The sequence below is a fragment of the Clinocottus analis genome, unplaced genomic scaffold (genome assembly GCF_023055335.1).
Source record: "Clinocottus analis isolate CAN_PGR_092001 unplaced genomic scaffold, fCliAna1.0.p SCAF_3, whole genome shotgun sequence".
In the NCBI taxonomy this organism is placed as follows: Eukaryota; Metazoa; Chordata; class Actinopteri; order Perciformes; family Cottidae; genus Clinocottus; species Clinocottus analis.
Genome location: NW_027176042.1, coordinates 12457119 through 12479012, shown reverse-complemented (window position 1 = coordinate 12479012; position 21894 = coordinate 12457119). Strand labels below are relative to the sequence as shown.

General features: G+C 40.4%; 1 protein-coding gene across 3 annotated transcripts; it reads right to left on the bottom strand.

Moving 5' to 3' along the window:
- Positions 1-342: 342 nt before the first annotated feature.
- Positions 343-16346, bottom strand: fgd5b (FYVE, RhoGEF and PH domain containing 5b). Of its 3 annotated transcripts, none has more exons than XM_068594766.1 (21): positions 16177-16346; positions 12676-15241; positions 8939-9065; positions 8688-8746; positions 8542-8572; positions 8128-8279; positions 7886-8042; positions 6516-6606; positions 6346-6396; positions 5600-5658; positions 4797-4868; positions 4507-4575; positions 3065-3148; positions 2747-2826; positions 2505-2601; positions 2217-2354; positions 1951-2053; positions 1274-1410; positions 1008-1133; positions 697-848; positions 343-489 (listed from the first exon to the last, which is right to left on the bottom strand). In XM_068594766.1, exons 1-21 carry the CDS (start codon positions 16184-16186, stop codon positions 453-455), a joined length of 4398 nt encoding a protein of 1465 aa, XP_068450867.1. In that variant the 5' UTR covers positions 16187-16346; the 3' UTR covers positions 343-452. The 3 variants fall into 3 exon arrangements, with proteins under 3 accessions (XP_068450867.1, XP_068450868.1, XP_068450869.1); XM_068594767.1 differs by having other exon boundaries at positions 6516-6603; XM_068594768.1 differs by having other exon boundaries at positions 1035-1133; positions 16177-16345.
- Between the last annotated feature and the right edge of the window lie 5548 nt (positions 16347-21894).

Genomic DNA, 21894 nt, shown 5'->3' with positions numbered 1-21894 from the left:
AAGTATTTGTCCAGTTATTCCTTTGTCATTTTCTTATAATTCGACAAGTAGAACAAAATTGTTGAAATCATAGATTTTCTTTCTTTTCCAAAACTCCATAATGTTCTCCATGATTTGGAAGAATGTCGCTGACCAGCTGCTGAGGGAAATACAGGTCACGTTGATGTAATGCTCCACACTGGCAGGTATCTGGGTCAACACCTCTCGTGATTCTCAGCATCACACCTGCTGTAGCAGCAGGCCGAGGACACCGGAGGTTGACAAAGTAGGTAATCGTGTCCCAGAGAACAACATGTCTTCTTCTTCTTTTGTTCAGTCCAGCAAGACAAGTTACAAACATAATCAAATATATTGTTTTCTCTTTTACTCCCCATTTTCCCCTTTTGGTTTCACAGTCTGTAGCAGAAGAAAGGCAGCAGATTTCTATTTTCGGTGATCCGGAGTAACTAATCCTATAAAACAGTGGCTTCCTCCATGGCGTTCACCCACCTGCATGAGACAGTATAGAATGGAGGAATTTTTAGTCTGCTTCACCTAAACCCTACAAATTGTCTTGCCTTTCAGCAGGACATATAGCTGCAATATTAACTGAGCAAATATTATAGTAACACCCTATGAATCATCAGACTAAAATATTGAAATTGGCAATCTCTATATAAAAAATGTAATTAGCTATCGATGTGTCATGCTGCTCACCTCTGGGCTGTGTAGTTGTCCTCAGCTCTAAAGGAGTAATACAAAGTGTTTTTGTGGTAAAGCTGGAAGATGTTGGCCTCCTCCTCCTCTCGCTTCTCAGGTAGCTTCACTGTGAACCCCAGCAGAGGTAAACTCTCAGATGCTACTTTCTCCTGCAGAATTTATCAGGGGAACAGAAATGGATTATAAGATACTTTGAGGCAACTATGGGTTTCTCAGCACTTTTAGTCATGACGGCAATAAACCTCACTGTGTAAAGTCTGTTTAAGTGTGAATATGTGTTGTTCAGGTTTAATTTAAGGGGAGTGCACCTCTTGGGCTCGGTAGGTGTAAAGCACCTTGTCTCTGAGGAGGAACCACAGTTTCTTCCAGTTCCTCTTGCTCGTCTTGCTGCGCTGTAGAGTGCCACTAAGGGAGCCTTCCTCTGTCAGTGTCACCTGCACAAAATAGGAGCAGTAGTGGACTGATAACTATCTATGTTACTTACAAAACATTTCACAGCTGTCATCCACATGATGGTCAACTATTCAGTAATCTGCAGTGTGCAGAGAACATAGCCCTTATGCTGCAGGCGTACCTGGGTGAAGGAAGCGGTGCCTTTCCGATGTCTCCAGATGTTGGGAGGATGAATGTTTTGGAACACAGCAGAAAGAGGACGACTGGCGCGGTTTGGACGAGGGCTACTCTTACCTGACAAAGCAAACACGTCGCCCCCTGCAGAAAAATACAATTGCTTTTTAACCAAAGTTTTCCTTCACAAATGAAACTCAGCTTCAGCTTTGCACTTTTCAAACATCATATGACACAAACTGGAGTTTGATCTCACAATCCACATTCAACCCATTCAAATCAGTTACGTTTGTTTTTGGTTTGGACTTGTTACACACATTTTACATGATCCTTATTCTATACCCGGTGTTCCTTGAATCAAACTCAGATAGCTAGACTACGATGCAACTGGCACTGATTCATTTGATGTGCACTCAGTAATAGTAGCCTATGTCTTTCTTCGTTTTACTTCTACTTTTCCTTTTTGTACTACTTTCTTTCTTTTAGTAATCTATTTCCTGTCAAATAAATGTCTTTATATTTTTATAAATAAATTGTCCAAAATCTGCCAGCTTTGTCTTATTATTTCAGTCTATTGTAAGTGTAGCCCAAACAAAGGAATACTACAGGTGTAGGCTAATAGGAAGACTGACAATCAAAGGGACCAATTAATCATAATGATGTATCCAAGCAGAGCTTCCCTACCTTTCTTCTTGAGCTCATTGTAACAGTGATCACACACTTTGGCCATGCGGTCTTTCATGTATTTCAGTGGATATCGGTTCCTTGAGCAGCTCCGACAAACAATCTGTGTGAAACAACATAAAGTCACCACAGGTACATTCAAAATAACACACTCTTTCAGCACCTGCAGAGCTCCCAAAGACAGAAGTCAAAGACAAAAGTTGTAGCATCTCCTAACAGATAATAAAGTCTTATAAAGCACTCTGTTGTATTTGTGTGGGACTCACTCTTCCGCAGCCATGGCAATGGTGTCTACGGAGAGTGAGGCTGAAATCGGAGGTGCAGTTCATGCACATCATTACTTCTGAAACTGGAACAAGCGTGGGGGCCTTCTCTCCGAGAGTCAGCCGCAGATGATCTCTGGCCTGGAGCAAGCACACAGAAACAGAAAAACTCACTAGAACGCACTTCCAAGATTGATGTTGATGACTTATAACATCCATCTCAGTCCGGTTGGACGAGAATAAGCACGACTGAGGAAAAAGTATGAAAACAGAGAGGCCGATTGTGCTCACCTCTCCTGAACAGCTGTTGAATGCTACAGATCCCCTGGTATGTTCAGTCACAGTGCGATTCAGAGTGTAAAACCAGTCCTCTCTTTCAATAAAGGAACTGCAAGAAATAAACTACACTATTTAGTAAAAGCATTCTCAATGCTCTATTTTTACTATTTAGTTTGAGCCTTTTTTAATTTGTTTTCATCACTGCCATTATTATTTGTCATTATTCAAACAGGAAACAGTGAAGTGTGACCCACCTTGCAGACAAAGAGATGGAGATGTCGGTTCCTTCAATCCTCAGTGCATTTTGGACATTTTCAACGATGGGTTTACTGACCTGGGAAGTCAGTAAGATTATAAATCAAAGACCAGGTTGTAAAACTTTCAAGTCATATTTTATTATTCTCACAATCTCCGTTAACTACAAACAAGTAAATCAATTTCATAAAAAAACAACAACATATGGCTGTAGATTTTACACATATAATGCCAGCTTTACACTCAGACACACAGAATTTGAAGGGAAAGATGGTTAGAAATCAAAGACATGAGGCAACTTAATGAAAGACTCTGACCTTCAAACCAGTGAGTGGCAGAGTATTCTTCAGTCTGTACTTCCCGTCCTGCTGGGGGTAGGTGTACAGCAGCACATCATTCATCTGACAACAGACAAAGAATACACTCATAATTCACAGTAAATCTAAAAACAGACAAGAGAATGCCGATCAGAGAAAATGTGAAAAGGACAAAAACTAAAAGGTAAAATAGTCAAAAAAAGTCAGTCGCACAGACTTCCTTCTTCATGCATTTGCAGCAATTCCCCAGTAGGTGGTGCTCTACTACAACATTTCAAGTCAAGTTGATTCACTTGATGGGTAAAAATTGTGTGTACTTTTTCTCCATTTGTTTTTGTCCATTCCACACAGTACAGATCTCTAATGTTAAACACAATACTTTATATTAATGTTCCACTCCATATACAAATGTGCTTATTTACTTGTTTTTACTTGGATGTTTGAGCTTCACTGTGCATATTGACGTATGGACAGAGTTTAACACTAGAAGCCTGTTTTCACCAAAGGGGGACATTTTCTCCGTGTGGGGTATCTATAAATGTAAAACCTCTACTTTGAATTTTTACAATCAGACATGAATGAGATACTTCCACAAATGCATAACAAAGGAGTTGAAATCAAACTGGATCATTAATCTCTGTATCATTTTTTTGCTGTGTTTGAATATTTTTTTTATGAGACTAGCTGCTCCTGCAGACTCTTTATTATGCTGTCTCCAACATTAATAATAGTTGATAACACGCGATCAGAGTCAGGGTGGATAAACTGGCAGGATAAAAGTAACACAACGATGATTACCAACATTCCTCCAGAAGAGACATTTACGAGCTTTTTTTTAATGTCGAGCCCACACCACAAATTTCAAAAACGCCACAGGAGGGAAAAGCAATGCGCTTTGATGATGCCCTATGGATAATTTCAAAGGCGTTTAATTTTATAATCTTTCTTGACTATAACATTTTAGGGCTATCTCCATGTTATGACTTATACATACAACATTATCGATTACACCTTTCTTCCCTCACTCTGCAACCCTGTTTCCTTTAGCATGATCTTTGACTGCTGAACAATTTGTCTATATTAAAGATGCTGAAGACAAATCAAACTAATATTCAACTGACAGAATAAAGTCATAAAATGTAACAGGTGCACACATGGATAAGGAGCCGGTGTTGACCTTCCCTGTGCTGTCAGTAAAGAACCGGCTCAGGAAGTCAGCATTCAGAAACATCCTGCCAGGAAACCCTGCTCTTAATAGCTCAGTCTGGACGTAGAAAACCAGCAGGCAAAAAATGTGTGACTCTTCAGTTTACACAGTGATGCCTTCGGAACGCACAGTGGTTACTGTACAACATTAAGCAAATAAAAAGATTATAAAATATAGTATGACCACTGGCACAGGTCTGTTAACTTAACAACTACAAACAGGAAGCAGTGATTACCAAAAACAGATGGCGGGGCTGTCGACTCTTCCTGCTGACCTTCATCAGGGTGCCCTCCTTCACAAAGACCTGATTAAAACAGCAAATACACAGCAAACACAGTACCAAACTGAACACGTCACAAGTCAACTGATCATGACACCCAGAGGCCATCTGCGATAATTGCTGTTGTTTTAAAGCCTTGCCGGCTGGGGATTCCCAGCTGAACGATTGTGTAAAGGGCAACACAGGGTGGTGCATGGCAGACAGGGTGGGCTGGCAAGGAAACAATGCTGTTATCAGAGTCATACCCTGCCCGGCTGCAGCAGATCCCGCAGGCCGCGAACACTGTACTCTATGTTGACCAGACGCAATAAGTTCTCCTGAGACAGACAGAGACAAAAGAACAAAAACACAGGGAGAGAAAATGAGACAACAGCCAAAGAGAATGATGAAAGAGTCCATTAACCATCATTTTCCTGTAAACCCCAAACTGTTCTCTTCTACTTAGATATTCTTTGTTTAGACATACTTATTGCCTAGATCAGACAGGCATATTCTCTTTAGAAGGAGACACATTATTTGGCATGCGGCATCCAACTAGAGCTACTGTAGGCATCTTCAAGACCAGCATTGCTTTGAGCTAGATGCTATGGCAGCATGCTAACAAGCTCACAATGATGATGGTCACATTCTGATGTAGAGTAATCATTTCAATTGAATGTGTTAGCATTGTAACACTTGCTGAACATCACTATGATCAAAGCTCGGGATACATCCTCTGGGTGTTCCTGTGGATGCTTTGACCGCATGAGGCCCACAGAGAAAGAATAAAATAGAGTTGGACCAGTTGCTGCCCGAATATTCAGATTTCACAGCACATTCAGATTTTCCTTCGCAAATTGTTGCTCGGTTGCCGGTTACAGCCTGACCGCTCAATGCAGAATCAATTTTAAAAATGAGTCACAAAAACATGGTCCAGGTTGAAAAATACTGGAAAATGTCTGTGTGTTCAGTACTGACCACACCATACATTTAGGTTGAAAATAACATATGTAATTCAGAAGGCAAATGTTTGTTTGTTGGGTTCAAGAGGTTCAGACATGACACTTACCCCATGTTTTAAGCTGTCATTTGCTTGATCTGCAATGTCAGAAACTACAGCTACAGCAGCTAAAAGACCAACACAAAGAGGAGTCAGGAAAGACACTTTTACATTACATTTCATTTAGCTGACTCTTTTACCCAAAGCGACTTACAATAAGTGTGTTCAACCATAATGTACAAACTCAAGAACAACAAGAATCAAGAAAGTACAATTTCTTCAAGAAGGCCAAACTACAAAGTGCTAAAACTAAGTATCATTTAAGTGCTACTAAAGTGCTACTTTCTTTATTCAAGAAAAAAGTCAGTCGGAAAAGATGTGTTTTTAGTTAACGGCGGAAGATGTAGAGACTTCTTAACATCAAGTTCAGAAGTAAACCATGAATAATCATAACTGATTAGATGTTCCTTTGTTCTCCATGTAGAAAGTAAGAGAACAAAAAACATGAAATGAGAGCCTGGACATGTCTGGACTGGGGTGGCTCCCTTATTGGAGATAAGAGATACTGTTGCTGCATCTGGCCTTCTCATGAATTACACATTAAAGTCTCCACACAGAAGAGAGCTGAAATGTTTGCCTGGTGGGTTTCCCCCACAAACAAGAAAATCTAAATTAGCTCTCTCAATGCTATCTTTCCTTTCCAAATGTGAGCAAATAAATTCTCTGTACACAATCAGTCACAAACACAGGCCAGTGAGGCTCTCCTGTGAGCACCGGCCTCTGTCAACACCGAGACCGCTGTTTGTTTACGGCACCTTGGGTGTCTTTATACTCCTTGGAATCAGGAGAGAGGTTGTTCAGGTAATCTGTGAGGGGAGCAAGATTAATAGAAAGCTTTCTGAGAGTCGAAAATGGAACCAATAGGAGTAAAATGTATGTTTTAATCAGAAAAGATACTACATCTTTTCCTTTACAGGAAACTCACCAGTGAGGAGCATGCGGTACTGAGCCACACGCACAATGACCTGCAACAGCTGATGCTTCAGAGACACTTTATCCCCAGCTGGACTCTGCTGCTGAGACAAATAAATATAAAAAGACAATTTAACATATTCACTGTACTACTGCTCCACATAAACCAAACAACAAAGTCAGGTTATTTAAAACAGTCAAGGGATCTCACCGGGTGTACGAAACTTTGGTAAAGAAAATAAAAGTTCCACTGAGAAGCAAATTATACAACAACACTGAAGCTTTGAGCAGAGGCCCCCCCTTATAGTTCAAGCGTGAACAAGTGCCAACAACACTGCAGGTCAGCACGGGGCTCGAGTTTGATTGTTTGTATGTGTGCATGTAAGAAAACATCAATCCGGGATCTCTAACGCCCTCTTTTTTAATAATCACTTCATTACTAATTAGTTCTCTCTCTCTCTCTCTCTCTCTCTCTCTCTCTCTCTCTCTCTCTCTCTCTCTCTCTCTCTCTCTCTCTCGAATCGGATGGTCTAAAAAATATTGAAAACATTATTTTGTCCATAGCTGGTTAATATATATTTGATTTGTTGAATTGTGAAGCATACTATCATATATACTATATATTTAAATACATACTTCATATTTTAAACATATTAATACATGTAATAGCTTCTCTCGATGACTGGTTTTAAAAGCACTACCTGGTGTGTGTTCATTAAACTCCACACTCAAGTGCATTGTTTGAACATGTTGGGAAATTCAACCTACATCAATTTTAAGATCCCCGTGTCTTAAATGAAGCGTTCACTGGTTAATTGTTGTTCTGAGTGGCTCATATCGAACATATTAGATCTTAGCATTTAAACATGTGGTCTATTTTTCCTTTGGGTGTCATGACACTCTTTTAACAGCCAAGAACATTGTGTAGTTGTTGCTTTAATTAAATCACTACTGTTATTCACTTAGCTTTCTGCCTTTTGCTTGAACCTTTTAGTCACAAGGACTCTTTTGTCACGCACCCATCGCCATCTCTGCTACCACAAAACACACACTTCATCTTTGTCATTGCACACAAACACACACACTAAAAACTCTGCTTAGAAGAGAAAATGTGCAGATGTTTCAATTAAAATATCAAATGTGCCAAAACAAAAGATTTTTGCTTTTTATGCATGCTGGAATACAAAACGTTATCTTGTCATGTCATGTGGTCACAATACATTTAATGTCTCCAACTGTGTTTCGTTATTGTGTTTGTTCACCAGAATAGATTGATTACATGGCATAAATCAATCAAATAGTACTGTGCATAAGAAAGATAATCAACGTTTACATAGTTATTAATGTTTTGTGTTTGGAGTTGGGGAAGCACTGTGTGCTGACCTCAAACTGGTGAACAATGGCTGCGAAGGCCGGGGAAGCTCGGCAGCTGTCCTCCAACAGGCTCATACTTCGATCGTAGTGGCCGATGTAAGTGGTAAAAACCAAGAACTCTGCTTTTCTGGACAGGTAGATGTCTGCGATCCTCTGGCTCTCCTCCCTGATTGATGGAGAAACAGAGGTCAGAGTGTGGAAGGCCATTCATTTTAACGTAATGTGTTTATGCGTCTGCGCATCATTCTTACCAGTGTCGGATCCGATTCTCCAGCTCGCTGAGGATTCGGCGGTGCAGGGTGTAAACATCAGGCAGCTCATTGAGAATCTCTCGAAGCCTCTCTTCATCCAACACAGGATCCCCCTCGTCCCCGACTGCTGCCCCCACTGCTTCCCGAAAGTCCTAACATAGAGGCTCATGTGAAGGAAAGCTTGTTTTTCATAGATAAATTCTCATTAAACTCACAATTTCACAGAAGACTGAATTTCTCCTGTTTTTCCTTCCCTTTTTTTGTAATAGTGCAATTTTGTAATATCTGACAGCAGATAGCAGATACATATCAGTTGAGGGATAAATCTAGGAAAGTGTTTTTCCCACCAAGGTTACCTTTGAGCAAGGCACAAAAGGACTATAATCTATCTATCTATCTAGATGCATCACTTACTTCCTGGAGGAGCTTGAGGGCTTTCACGTGTCTGTGGACAGAGAAATAGAAACACCATCAAACAGGGACGCGAAGGGAATCTGATTTTTTTTTTTACAGATTAGCCGAGATGTTTGATAAGAGGAATTTGTTTACATGTAACTTACAATCTCTCTGTGTCCACCAGGTCTTTAGCGATGTAAAAGGCTCGGGATCGGCCATCAGGCTGTAAACAATCACATTATTTACTTGTAATAAGTCCAAGGTTAGGAAGAGATGAGGCATTTTGGCACCAGTTCAATAAATATAACTGGCTCCTTTTTTTACATTGTCTCCAAGTGACATTAACCTCCATTAAAAGTAAAAAAATAATTACTTCTACCGTGACACAAATTCAACACTAAATGTCAGAACTTACCTGTCTGTCATAATTGCTGTCTAAACCTCCCTCTTCCTCATCAGAGGTACGCCCTTGGTCTTCTTCACCCCTGACGTCACCCACTGAGACCGCCACCGAGCACACATTGTAGGCTTCTGTATAGGCACTGGTGAGAGAGGGGGGGCATGGTGAAATATAGCATACATGAGAAAACCCTGACTGTGTAGAAGACTAAATGCATCTTTTGTAATAATTCAACACTGACTCTGGTAAACGCCAAAGTCCTTTTCAGCTTGTGACCCCTATAATGTAGTAGTATCTATTTGTGAGGCCGCATGATGAAGTCATGGTGTTGGTGTAAACATGATTTGTGAGCAGTTGGTTCACTCCAGTGTGATTATTTTCCTCATTTTAAAGGAATAGCTTTACACTTTGGGAAAAAAAAAAACGGTTTTGCTTTATCACAGAGCGTTGATGAGAAGATCAAGTACACTCATGTATAGTAAATATGAAGGCTATTAGCTGAGCTTAGTACAAAGACTGAGAATAGGGGGAAACACACTGGCTCGGTCCTAAAATAACACAATCTGTTAGCATCAACATCATGTATCTCATAGTCTCAAGACAAAAAAAGTGACATAAAAAAAAAATTTCTTAAAAGATAAATTATTTGTCTTCCCTTTAATTACCTTGTGGTCCCATGGTTGGGTGATGACCCAGAGGCTGGGAACATTGATAGACTGCATGTCTCAGTGGTATTATAATATGAACTGTGTGCCGTCCCCAAACCTTTATTCATGAGAATAAATCAGATGAATTTTAATTAACCATCTACGCTATCTTTAAAGTCCTTTATGGTCGTCTGCACTGAAATATCACTATAATAAACATATTCATCAAAAAAAGAAAATGTGAATAGATAAAACATTGGCGATCTTGAGAAACCAATAAACTGATCGTGAAAGGCCTGTAGTGACAACTGTACCCAACCGGGGACGCATGTCCGTATTTTATGCCACCAGATCGTCTTCTGCAATGAGCCCAAATGAATATGCTAATGGCTGCGGCTCAGTGGGGAGTGTCAGGCTATGCAAATAAAAACACATCCTTAAGTTACAGTAGTGATGCAGTCATTCTTTATATGTGACCAATAGCCTTTGAAAGTTTCCGCCATGTTTCAATCCGAGCATCAGTGGATTTTAACCCCACTGTGATGCAAATTAGCTACGTATGAAGAACATATGCGAGCAGTTCAGATCTCTGCATCACACACATTAGAGCTGCATGGCCCATTACTGCTCACTGGATCAAACTCTGGATGAGATACCAGGGGGTGTTTGAACCACAAATTACATGCACGGTTCTTATATTGGGCTTTTATATCACCCCCACAGGAATTGCCTCTGTCACCTCTTACAATCCTACTATGTTGTATAAAGGCTCAAGGCTAAATCTATGGAGATAAATTGCAGAGGGAGATAAAAAACAAAAAGTATCCATTTTCATTTTGCCTCAGGTTCATCTCTGAGCCTATTTGTCCCGGTGGTAGCAGTGATGGGGCAAATGATCTCCAAACTACAATCTGAGAATATTGCCCCTTCAGGCTACCGCAAAACTTACAGCCTCAACCAGCGACTCTGTTGTCCATCCAGATAACTCTCTGCTGTAATAAAAGGCCTCGTATTCACTCGAGGTGTTGAAAACAAGCATAACTCTGTCTTTGTTTAGTACTTGCATCGATAGCTCACTTTCTTACACAGAGCCATGCCACCTTTGCAGTTGTATTTTGCAATAAAAGCAAAAAACTATCTACCTAATAATTTGCTTTTGCTAAATAAGGCCAGATTTTTTTTATATATCTTACCTGTCATAATTTGCATTAACAATGTAGAAACAAGTATCTTTCTCACTTCATTCAGCTTTAGGAGATGCAGATTTACATATATTTCTTACTTTTGTGGAAAATGTTTACATTAGCCTGTTTGCACATGCGTGACTCGCTGATTCTTGGAATTTTGCCAAAAAACAATCTCCGCGAGGTCGGCTTTTCTGTTGTTGCGTCTCTGAAAACAAAATACAGAAGCTCAACATTGAGCATGAATAAAGAGTGGCCTGCAACCCTCTTTTAAAAAGATTTGTAGAGGAAAGCAGGCTCACTACAGCCACTAATACTGATAGAAACTTGATGGCTCATACATATCTGCACTCGTTTTTTTTGTTTTGCACAGGTTGCACATTATTGTTATTATCTTAAAAATATATTTGGTGCAAAACAGGTTAATTGCAGCAATAATAGGCTTTTTTCCAATAATGATTCAGCATGGACCATTTTGTTACAATTTTGTTGTGGGCGGTGGGGCGTGAACATTTTTCTTCCTTCAAACTGGGGCGTGACAAAAAAAAAAAGTTTAAGACTCACTGGTCTAAACTAAAGTCTCAGTCTTGTCTCGATACACTCTAGTCTTATGCAAGACTTATGGTTTAGTCAACTTGACTATAACAGTGACTACTATTATCTAATTTAATGCTTTTAAAGTACACACGCCATCAAAACCTTCTAAAAACTACAGACGACCATCTAAAACCTTAATACTAGTCGTAATCCTGATACTATCCATATTCAAAAGAGCATATGTATTATACATGTGTAGCTTTGCTCAGACATTAAAAGCTGTTTAGAGAGTTAGAAAGTTAAACAGGTCATAATTCCATCTCAAGTATCTATTTTATATTGCTGTGAAAACATTTCCTTCAAACAACTATTTATTCAAGTTTCTCATCGTAATGTAATATATGTTTTACTTACTTGTAATTATTAGTGTGTATTGAGTACTTAGGGAAATATAAATAATTACATTGTCATGTCAATCTAAATGTCTTTGTAGTATATATTTGTATTGCACACAGCCACAATGGTATCCATGATGAAAGGGAAGCACGCCAGTGAACAACTGCTGACTACCAAACATACTGAGATTTGATCTCAGTATGTTGTTCCTGACTGGATAGAAAAGAGCAATGACTCCAAAATGCTCTGACTATTAATCATCCTGAGCGGCCTGTATGATATGGGTATAGCCAACAGGAATGCATGGGGGATGGTTTAATGTCAGCACAGTGTGGCTGATCATGCCAACAAATATCACTACAGAAGGGAGGTGCGAGGCTCCACCTACAGCACCAACACATAGGCCAGTTTTTACACATAAATAAAATATTTATGAATGAAACCAGCCTTTTTCACTTACATCTGAAGATACCACCGCCACCTCCACCTCCAGCATTTCCTCGTCTACCACCCAACATGCCCGAACAACACACAGACACAACAGCTGAGGCTTAGTATACATATCACTGCATAGCAGGGAAGCCGCTACACTGTCCTCCCCACCACTGATCACCACTTCCATGTCTGCTGTAAAGGCAACGTCACGGGACTCATTGTAATAAATAGTTAAAAATCCTCCTCCCCCAGGCGCATTGTTAAACCCACACAGTGGCCGAGCAGTAATAAAGAAGACTTGTGGCCAGTGTAAAACATTCTTATATTATGTCCAGCTGCATCATTCAATATGAACACAAAATTGCACACAGACACAGGTTTAACTAGCGACATGAATGGTAATGTCCACCAGTCGATCCTTTGGTCCAAATGGAATTATCTGAATAACTATTGGGAGGGATTTCCATGTGGTGATAGCCATACTTTTTCTCTAGCTTTGTCATGATTAGTTTAAGAGTTCAAGATTCATATTTGTAATCTCTTGTTTACATACCTTTCTGTTTCCTGTTCAGGTGACTGCGTTGCATTCTTGAAACCAGGGAGGCTGCTCATGTCCACGTAACCGTCAGTGTCATTGGCAGAGGACATCACCCGACTGGTACGGTCAAAGAAGTCTGTGAACGGCGGCTGGCAGACGGGCCTCCGCTGTGGGACCTGAAGGTTCTCGTAGTCTGAGCTGATGGCGGGAACATTCTCATAGTCTGAGATATCTGTGTTGGGGAAGGAGATGGAGCGAGGCTTGGTCAAGGGAAGAGGCGTGAAAGGCACACAAGACCGTTCCTCAAAGGACTCCACCCGGACAACACTGCGATTGAGAAAGGCCACAGAGTTCCCTTTTCTTTTGCTTTCCTTGTAGAGCAAGAAGGTGGAGGCCGGCTCTGATAAAAGATGAGGTTTACTAGCAGAGCGGGAACTGAGCTGAGGAGAGCTACTGAAGCTGCGTCTTTCTAGATCCAGCAGTCTGCTAGGCGTGTGGTGGTATGATTCTGCTGAGGACTTAAACAAGGACGGGTTCACATCCACCGGCTTGCTCTCCGTTTTCCGCCTAAATTTAAGCATTAGAAAACGCTTAATGGAGGATTTCTTTTTCCTGTTTTTCTCCGACGAGTCTCCTTCGATGGAAAGTGAAGGGGAGCTCTTTGTGATGGGCCTCTTGGTGATGTAGGCCAGCTGAAACGGAGGAGGAATATCAACTACAGATGTCGGCGTGGACAGGCCACTGGATGACAGCGGTGAGCACCGTGAGAAGCTTCCTGATGAACAAATGGCACCTCCCTGTCTCGGGGATCCATCCCTGTAGCTGTAGACACCCAGAGACATGTCCTGTCCCTCCATGGAGAGGGAGCGTGGGTACAGGGACAAATAGTGAGGTTTGTTGGAGCGCTGGTGCCGTGTTGAGCTTATCATGGGGCTGCTGCTCAATGCAGGTTGTCCAATTCCACTTATGTAGGGCCTCTGAACAAACTGTCCCCCTAACTCAGCCACATTATTATGAACACGATGTGACAGTGAGCAGGAGAGCATCTCTGCTGTCCTCTTATGAGAAGGAATAACCTGTTCACCCTCTGAACTGTGCCCTGGTTCCTCATAGAGGTGCTCGTCACTGATATCCGGTTCTGTGTCAGCGGTGTCCTCCAGGAAAGACACTATGTGACCCTCCAGGTCTTCCTCGAAGATATCCGAGTCACTTGGAGAAAGCAGCTGGCTTTCTGAGAGGGAAGATGTCAGCGAGGTGTCCGTGTCGGTCGGCACTGAGATGGACACAAGCCTGAACCTGGGCTGGCAGTCCACATGATCAAACAAGGCCTCCGGGGTCTGAGCTTTGAGTTCTTCAGTCATTTTCAGATAAGCTCTCACCTTATTTTCCTCCCTGTTGTAGCTGCTGCACTGAAGACGGTTACTAACCTCCACGTAATCCTCAGAGGACACAAACTCTGTTTGTCCATTTTCTGCTGTTTTCTCATATTTCCTGGCTGATACTCCACTGTTGTTTACAGGTGAAAGTGGACTCTGTGGTAGTCCATGAGCTTTGTTATTCCTTGATGTCATCTCTCTGTTTATAATGTCCTCTGAGGAGACGTAGTAAGGCTCATGAGTAGGATCGTCCTGTACAGCAACATGTCTCTTAGTTGTGTCACAGACCTTTTTCTGGTCATAAAAACTAACGTTCTGTCGGTTTTCCCCCTTTTCCTTCACTTTATGGCCACATTGAAACTTCAGAATGTTACAAGTGATGCCACAATTAGAAGAAGTTTCTTCTTCTTTCTCCTCTTCATCTGTGAGAAAAACAAGTTGTGTATCAATGTCCTTCATGTTTCCATTGCTGGTGAGATAAGGTTCATCTGAGAGGGACTCAGTTAAATCATCTGCTGTACAGTCACCTGTTTCATCCTCATTGATCTGGAGATTTCCCTGCCTCTCCATCATGTTGCGATTTTGGGCAGAATAGCAGCCTGCCTCCCCATCAATGCTATTAACAGAGAGGTCTCCCACTGAGAGGCCATCTGTCTCAGCCAGCGCCTCGCCTGCGTCACAATCTTTGCCGTCTATGTCCTCCGTCACGTCCGTGTCAACCATCTCCACTGCGTCCTCAGAGTCAGCAGTGAGCCCAGCATCACTGACCCAGAGTGTTTCCAGGGAGTCCGCCTCCTCTGTTAAAGCACTGTCAGTTAACTTCCAGTCCTCTTCCACCTTCTGAATCATGTCTTCTTCCTCTTCCCTTTCCTCTTCTGTCCCTTCTCTGTCCTCCGACCCAAGAACATTATTTTCTGGTGATTTGAAGATGTAGAGGTTAAATTGTTTCTCTGCTGGCAACCTGTCTGCAACCACTTTGTTGAGACTGTTCTCCGTCTCTTGCTTCTCATCAACCTCACTATCTGAATTTAGTAAGCCGCCGCTGAAGCATCCTCCCTGGTTACCATTAAGCTCAACTGTGACTTTAGGTTTTGGGGCTATAAAGGGTTTGGGACCCCGGGCTGAAGACATGAGAGGAGAGGGCAGCTTTAGGCTGGCGTGACAAACAAATCTTGGCTTGGGAGCCACAGAAGGCTTGGTGCAGTCTGAAAGAACAACAGGAAAAGGAAACTGTAAGATTATGTGCTTTAAAATAGCGTACAGGTCATTTATATTGTGTCCCTTGGGCTAAAACTGGTTACAGATTCTAACTTCACACAAAATATAATTTGAATAGTGTGTGTAGTAGTCACACTTAGATGATTATTACCATGATTTGTTGTAAGAAATCTAACTAATCTGGCAACCTATCAAATGTAGCTGAGCTGGAAAACTTTCCAAATACTTTCCAGAAATAGCTCGGTAGTAAGAGGACAAAATACTTTTAATGAGTAATGTGTGATTTTACATCCTTTGATAAAGAATACTAAACAAATCTAAGGGATTTCCCTGGTTCACTTCCTGTGATTGAAGTGAGAGAAACTCTTCTCAGGCAGGCTGCCTTTACTTCATAAAATCTCATATAGAAAGAACAAAAGAATGTATATCTGATATCTATAACCATGCACATCATTTGATCACTTTAAGAGAAGAACCTGAATAAGCTGTAAAGATAATGAGGCTCACCATATTACGTTTCATACAAACGACAATGCACTCAAGATTTGCCCTAAAGTGCACGTATCTACCCCAAAAACAAGAAGAAAAAAAGGAGTTTTTAAATGAGGGCATTACGGTTGACAGGTTGACAAGTTCTTTATTCTATCAGAAATGCAAACAGTGAATAATGTATCAACATAACATTTAGCATAGCGCTCTGCTCCGACATAAAGAAACACTGCGTTAATTAAATCCACTTTGGGTTGCTCCACATCCTGTTGCTACCGATGTTTTCCCCATCGAGCCTCTGGCAATGAAAGAAAATACGACAAAAACTAAAACTCTATGTCCAGCTGACTTAATATCAATTTAAATAAAATGCATTAAAGACCAAGCAGTGAAGTAGAGTAAACCCACCATTCGCGTATTAAAGTAATCTCACCTGTGTTCATTTTAGCGAAGCACCGTCTGCAACATCTCGTCCACGAGAGCAGCTTCTGTTCACAAAAGGTTTAATAACGTGTAAAAACGGAGGCAAACTCAGCGGAACTGGGCAAACAGAGAATGAGTGAGTGAGACTGAGCAGCAGCTCTGTCTCTTCCTCTGAGAGGGAAACCGCCGCTCAGCTGATCGCGTGAGCGTCTCACAGCGCGCAGGACGCGACTGGAAACCCAATGGAGGCAAACAGCTCCGTGGCGACCTGGATCCCTGCTGCACCAGCAGCAGGTCCAGGGTTGGAAATGTTAAATCAACCTACAACTCAACACTGATGAGCCTTTATTACAGAGAATTGGAAATTGATGCAAAGCAGGTGATGTGGATGTTGTAATGGTGGTAACGTGAGTTAAAGATCTACACACATGTGATTGTTTTTATTAATAGTTTATAAATAAATTATGTATTTATTTACCGTGAACAAATCTTATTTACCGAGAACGAATCCATTAGTTATAACTTTATAAATCATGCAATATTAAAAGAGTATGGTAAGATATGGTCTGTTAAAAACACAAAATGATATTACTTTCATTAAGTTAAATGCTTTCCACAATTTCCGTCTGACATATAGATCTACATGATTAGGTGAGAACAATACATCAGTATTATCATAACGCTGTATTTAACCTTATTACCGTACATGTCTCATTAAAAAAAAAATGTTGTGTGATCTTAAATCAGTTTTTCCTTATTGATAAACCAGTCTTGCTTCCCTGTCTGATTGGTGCACAACAGGCTCTTTTCTACATAACAGGAAACTGCTCTCCCTGTTTCCTGCACAACCCAACTTCACATCCTTCAGCTTATAGACATCATGCTCACATTTAACCCCTCTGTGAATTAAATGTGACTCACTGAGGGTGAAGTAAGGGAAGCTATTTTTACTCAGCTGATGGAGACTTATAACACTAAAACAATATCTGTGTGTTACCGATTCAGTAGCAACCAACAGAAGCACGAACATGGGGAGTGGCACTGAGGGGGATCAGTACCGCAGGAAGAGAACATGGGAGTCAGGTCCCGGCCACAACACTGTCCGTCACGTTAGTAAATGGACTGACCTCACACTTATAAGTTACCCTTCGTCACGCCATGACACATGATTAAATATAATAGCATTCAGTGTATTACAAATTGCTCTAATGCTGCCAAACCGCACAGTGAGGAGTCTCCTTGTTAAGCATAAGCTTTCCCGGACACCAGGCAGATGATTTTGTGCTTGAGAGTCCTTCAAACACAATGATGAACAGTCTCTCCCTCTTATGCATCACACGTTTAGGTCAAACATCAATCCACAGCTACAAGCAAGGAAATACATCCAGGCATGTAAGTCCACAGCTACGGACATAGGATTGTCAATATTTTGTGAGTCAAACTGTCTATCTGTCCTACATGACCTAATGCAAAACACAAGTAAATAACTCGCTTGAAATAATTTGATCAGTGAGGTATCATTACATTTCATTAAGCTGACACTTTTATCCAAAGTGACTTGCATTTTTGCTCTATACGCCGCAAAAACAGCTACGGGAGATATTCAGGAGTTAGTGTCTTGCTTAAGGACACATCGACCTGGATTAGTAGACCCGGGGCTCGCACCACCGACCCTCTGATTGAAAGACTGGAATACTAACAACTGAGCCACAGTCGCCCAAAAATACTTACTTCTGTGCTTTTGAGAAAGAAAAAAGTGTTGTCACTAACAAAGTCTTTAACTCATTGAAAAACAAACCTTTTTGTCTGTGCGATAACTGTGTTTTCATATGAAGTCAATAAAGGGGCGGTAGCTTGCAACACGAGAGAATAGCATGACATTTTTTGGAACGAGGGGGTGACCCAAAAAAACCTGGCGATACAGTTAAGGAATGCCATATAAAGACCAGAACAAACAATGCGTCCTTCAATCCTTTCCGACCACCCGAGCCCAAAAACGTGAATCTCCATTTGATCACATCGATATACTTGCTTTTTTCTAAACGATTTCCTGAAACAGCTGGGCTCTGTAGATTATTAGCAAACATTACTCAAACAGGACAAGATTTTTAATTTTTTAGGGACTATTTTCTCACGCGGATTAATCCACAATTTAGTTGCAGCAACAGAATGGTGTTTGTGGGAACGACTCCAAATAAACTACTATGTTCATCATAATGATAGAAGAATGGAGCTCTATGAGACAATGAATAAACCCTATCAGGCTTTTGCTACACAAACAATCCTTGTTAGATCATATTGATGTTGTTTTTTGTCTCTTATGGGATTTGTCAACAAAAATAAAAATATAAAACATATCCAGCTCTAGCCTTTAATGTTCTGATTATTTCCCCTTGATAAATCTCTTGTCACAACAGGACGTAAGTGTGCGCTGACTCTTTAAACCTGCTGCATTTCACTGGTCCTCTTCAGATCAAAATGAAGGTGTGTATTTATAGATTAGGAGTTTGAGCTTATCAATAAATCATTCTTTATCGATGTAGATCTTTCTCATGAAGGGTTGGGATGTAAGCGTTCCAGGTCAGACACGTATACAGCCATGATGTATTGGATGTGTACAGTAACAGTATTGAACAATGTTAGTCTGTGTTTGCTAACAGATTAGAAAAACTGTCTCCTGTTTGCGTCAGGCGAGGAAAGAGTGCGTCTCTTCCTCTCTCCTGCTCTGAGGTGAAACAATAAGACTGGGGCTTAAAAAAGGAACTCCATCTTGATATACTCCTTCCTGTGACTGTTTTCAAGTCTTTCAGCATAACTGGAGCACCGAGGGCGTAGTCACCAAGCGTAGAGGATAACTCCGGTTATTTTCAACCTGGGCCTTGTTGGCCTACTTTTTGACATAATCGCAGGTTCATCAGGTTGTTTAAAAGAATGACACTTTGACATATTCTGAATAATTCTTGGTCTCCTTTTAATCAGTTTACTTTTACTTGTATTATATCAGAAGAATTAGGGTCCATGAACAGAAGACTTGTTTTAAAGCTTGAGAAGGCAGCATATTTTTGGCATCATTGGCCAAAAAGTCCATAATGACCTTTCAGCATATTTTAATTGAAGAGTAGGCTCACCTGCAGCTCTCTCGTTACCGTCCTAAGCCCCTCCCACCAGAGGAGCACTGCACATATATGTGCTTCATACAATAACCTGCACAAGTATTTGTCAATCATTTAAAACAGTATCCTGCATCCACAACATCGTGATCCTGATGCTCTAATAAAAGCAGCAATTTTGAGAATAGTCCTCATTTTAACTTGACAAACTTGTGGGCTTGTAAACTCCTTACAGAGGACATGCTGTGGTTTGAGGTCGTGAGCTAAATGCTAGTGAAGCATCTGCAGCTGAATCAAGCAATCACCGAAGGGATCTGTATGCGTATCTGCCTTTCTAGAACAGCCAATGGGAACGCCATCTTTCTAGTGACTTGTTATTGGCCAAAGTCCCCATCACAAGCTAGATTTTCTAAAGCCTGAGAACGGAGCCAAGAGGAGGTGCAGAAGTCTAGTTTTCTCTCAGACCTCCTGAATTACAACATGCTGAAAGGTAATTATGGATGTTTTATGTATACTTTTTCTAACATGTAATTTTATTCTTTATTTTATTAAAATTACTTTCTTTAAAAAATAAAGGATCCACGAGACAGATGTTTGGGATTTTCTGGTGCCAAACTAAAATAAAGGAGCTAAGTGACTGTCACAGTAAGTACACATAACTTCCTACTTTCACAAAATATATAGAAAACATGAAGAACACAGGAAAGTATTGTTGACTTGTGTTGTCTTTGGCAACACTGAATCCTATAAACTGTCTAGTATTTGAACCAGTAGGATACAGGAACAAACTCTTGTTCATGGCTGTCTAATTTTAGTTTCCTGTCGCATCATGACAAAGAAGAAAACACAGCTGGAGGGTTGTTTTCGTTCTTCTGTGAGAACCTCTGACAAGTGAACAATGGGATAAGTTCTGACGAAAGAAAGCTGTAAAAATACAATTTATTACATACAATTTCAAGAAAAGTTACATTTTTACATACACCAAACTGACTTCTTTAAGATATGTTTTTTTCTGGTCTTGTGTGTTTAATTCCTTGCACAAATTGAGTTCAGACAGCCATTTACGAATGAAAAGTACTTTATTAATCCCCAAGGGGAAATTTTTTTACTTTAAATTTTTTACTCTAGAAACTAATAATGGCTTATAGCTTTAACGAAACAATAGAGTACTTATTATCTCCTAACACACTGTTATTGAACAGATCTGCACATTCAGTACTTGTAAACTGGCTGAAGGAATTCAACAGCGTAAAGCCCAGTAAAACACTTGCTGAGATTCATTGATTGGCTTTGAGTTTCAGCAAATTAATCACTGTTGATTTAAGTGACAGCTATTAACTGAAGCTGAACAATACATCCATCAGTTTGTTGTCATGGGAAGCATTCGGTCTAATGACCATATTAATGTGAGCACCGATCACACCATCATCATTAAACCACATTGGATTACCCTGAAGTTAAGCGAGTCGCGTGTGTGTGCGTGTGTGTGTGTGCAGTGGAAAAGACATGTTAAACTTTTCAGTTTCACTACAACAACTTAGTTAATCACCTTAGGACTCAACTGAGTTTGATAGTCCATTGACACATTTATAATGAAGCAAGTTTTATGCATCTATTTGGGAATATGTCAACAAATTATTTGGGCAAAAACCAGGAAGTTACTTGTTATCTATCTATAACAACACACATGTCAAATTCATGGATTACATATAAGAAGACATAGTCAACAGTACGTCCCCAATTGGTTTGTGGACTGCAGTTATGAAGACTTGAGTTCTGCATTGAACTTTTGCCTTTTTGCAACCAGAAGTGATCTAAGAGGGTGGAGCTAACCGAACAATGAATAAGACATTTTAAGGTGACCAAAAGGTTAAATTTAATGAACTAAAACACCATGTAAAGGGGAAAAGTTCTACCATGAACCCACTTTCAACTCCAAGACGAGACAATGCCATAGCGACTTGTAACTCTAAAGTATACCCTGCTTTATAGTCTATTTTAAACAGGACCAAAATTTAATAAACATCATACTGTATTGAAGGAGACCGAAAACTTGCGATTCAGATGATAAACTCATGTTTACAGTGTTCACTGTAATAAATGAAATGAGAAGTAGTGTTTCAGTCTGTCCTGTAAATATGAAGCTACATCCTGCAGCTGGTTCACTTTTCTTACCAATAAGACAGAAACAGTTAACCTAGGTCTGTTTCAAGGACACAAACCCACGTATTGCTCCATCATTAATGAACATATTTGGATATTGTTTATTTAACCACACTCCTTGCTCAACGATTGTGTGTCCGTCGTACTGCGTCCTAACTACACCGTTACAGGAGCAGAAACTTCAAGACATAATGAATAACTAGTTTTAAAGTTTTTCATGTGGATGGATTTTGTTACCTTTATACAGAACCAGACTCGCTGTTTCCAGATCCCTGTACTAAGATAAGCTAATTACTTATTAGTGTATTACTAGCTTCAGCACCATATTTACTATACAAGCGTTAAAGTGCATCAATCTTAAATCAATCCTCTCATTTAACTCTCAAACAAGTGGAAATGTAAAAAGGTCAAACGATGTCTTTAGTAAATATCTTTATACCTCCACATTCTTTTTA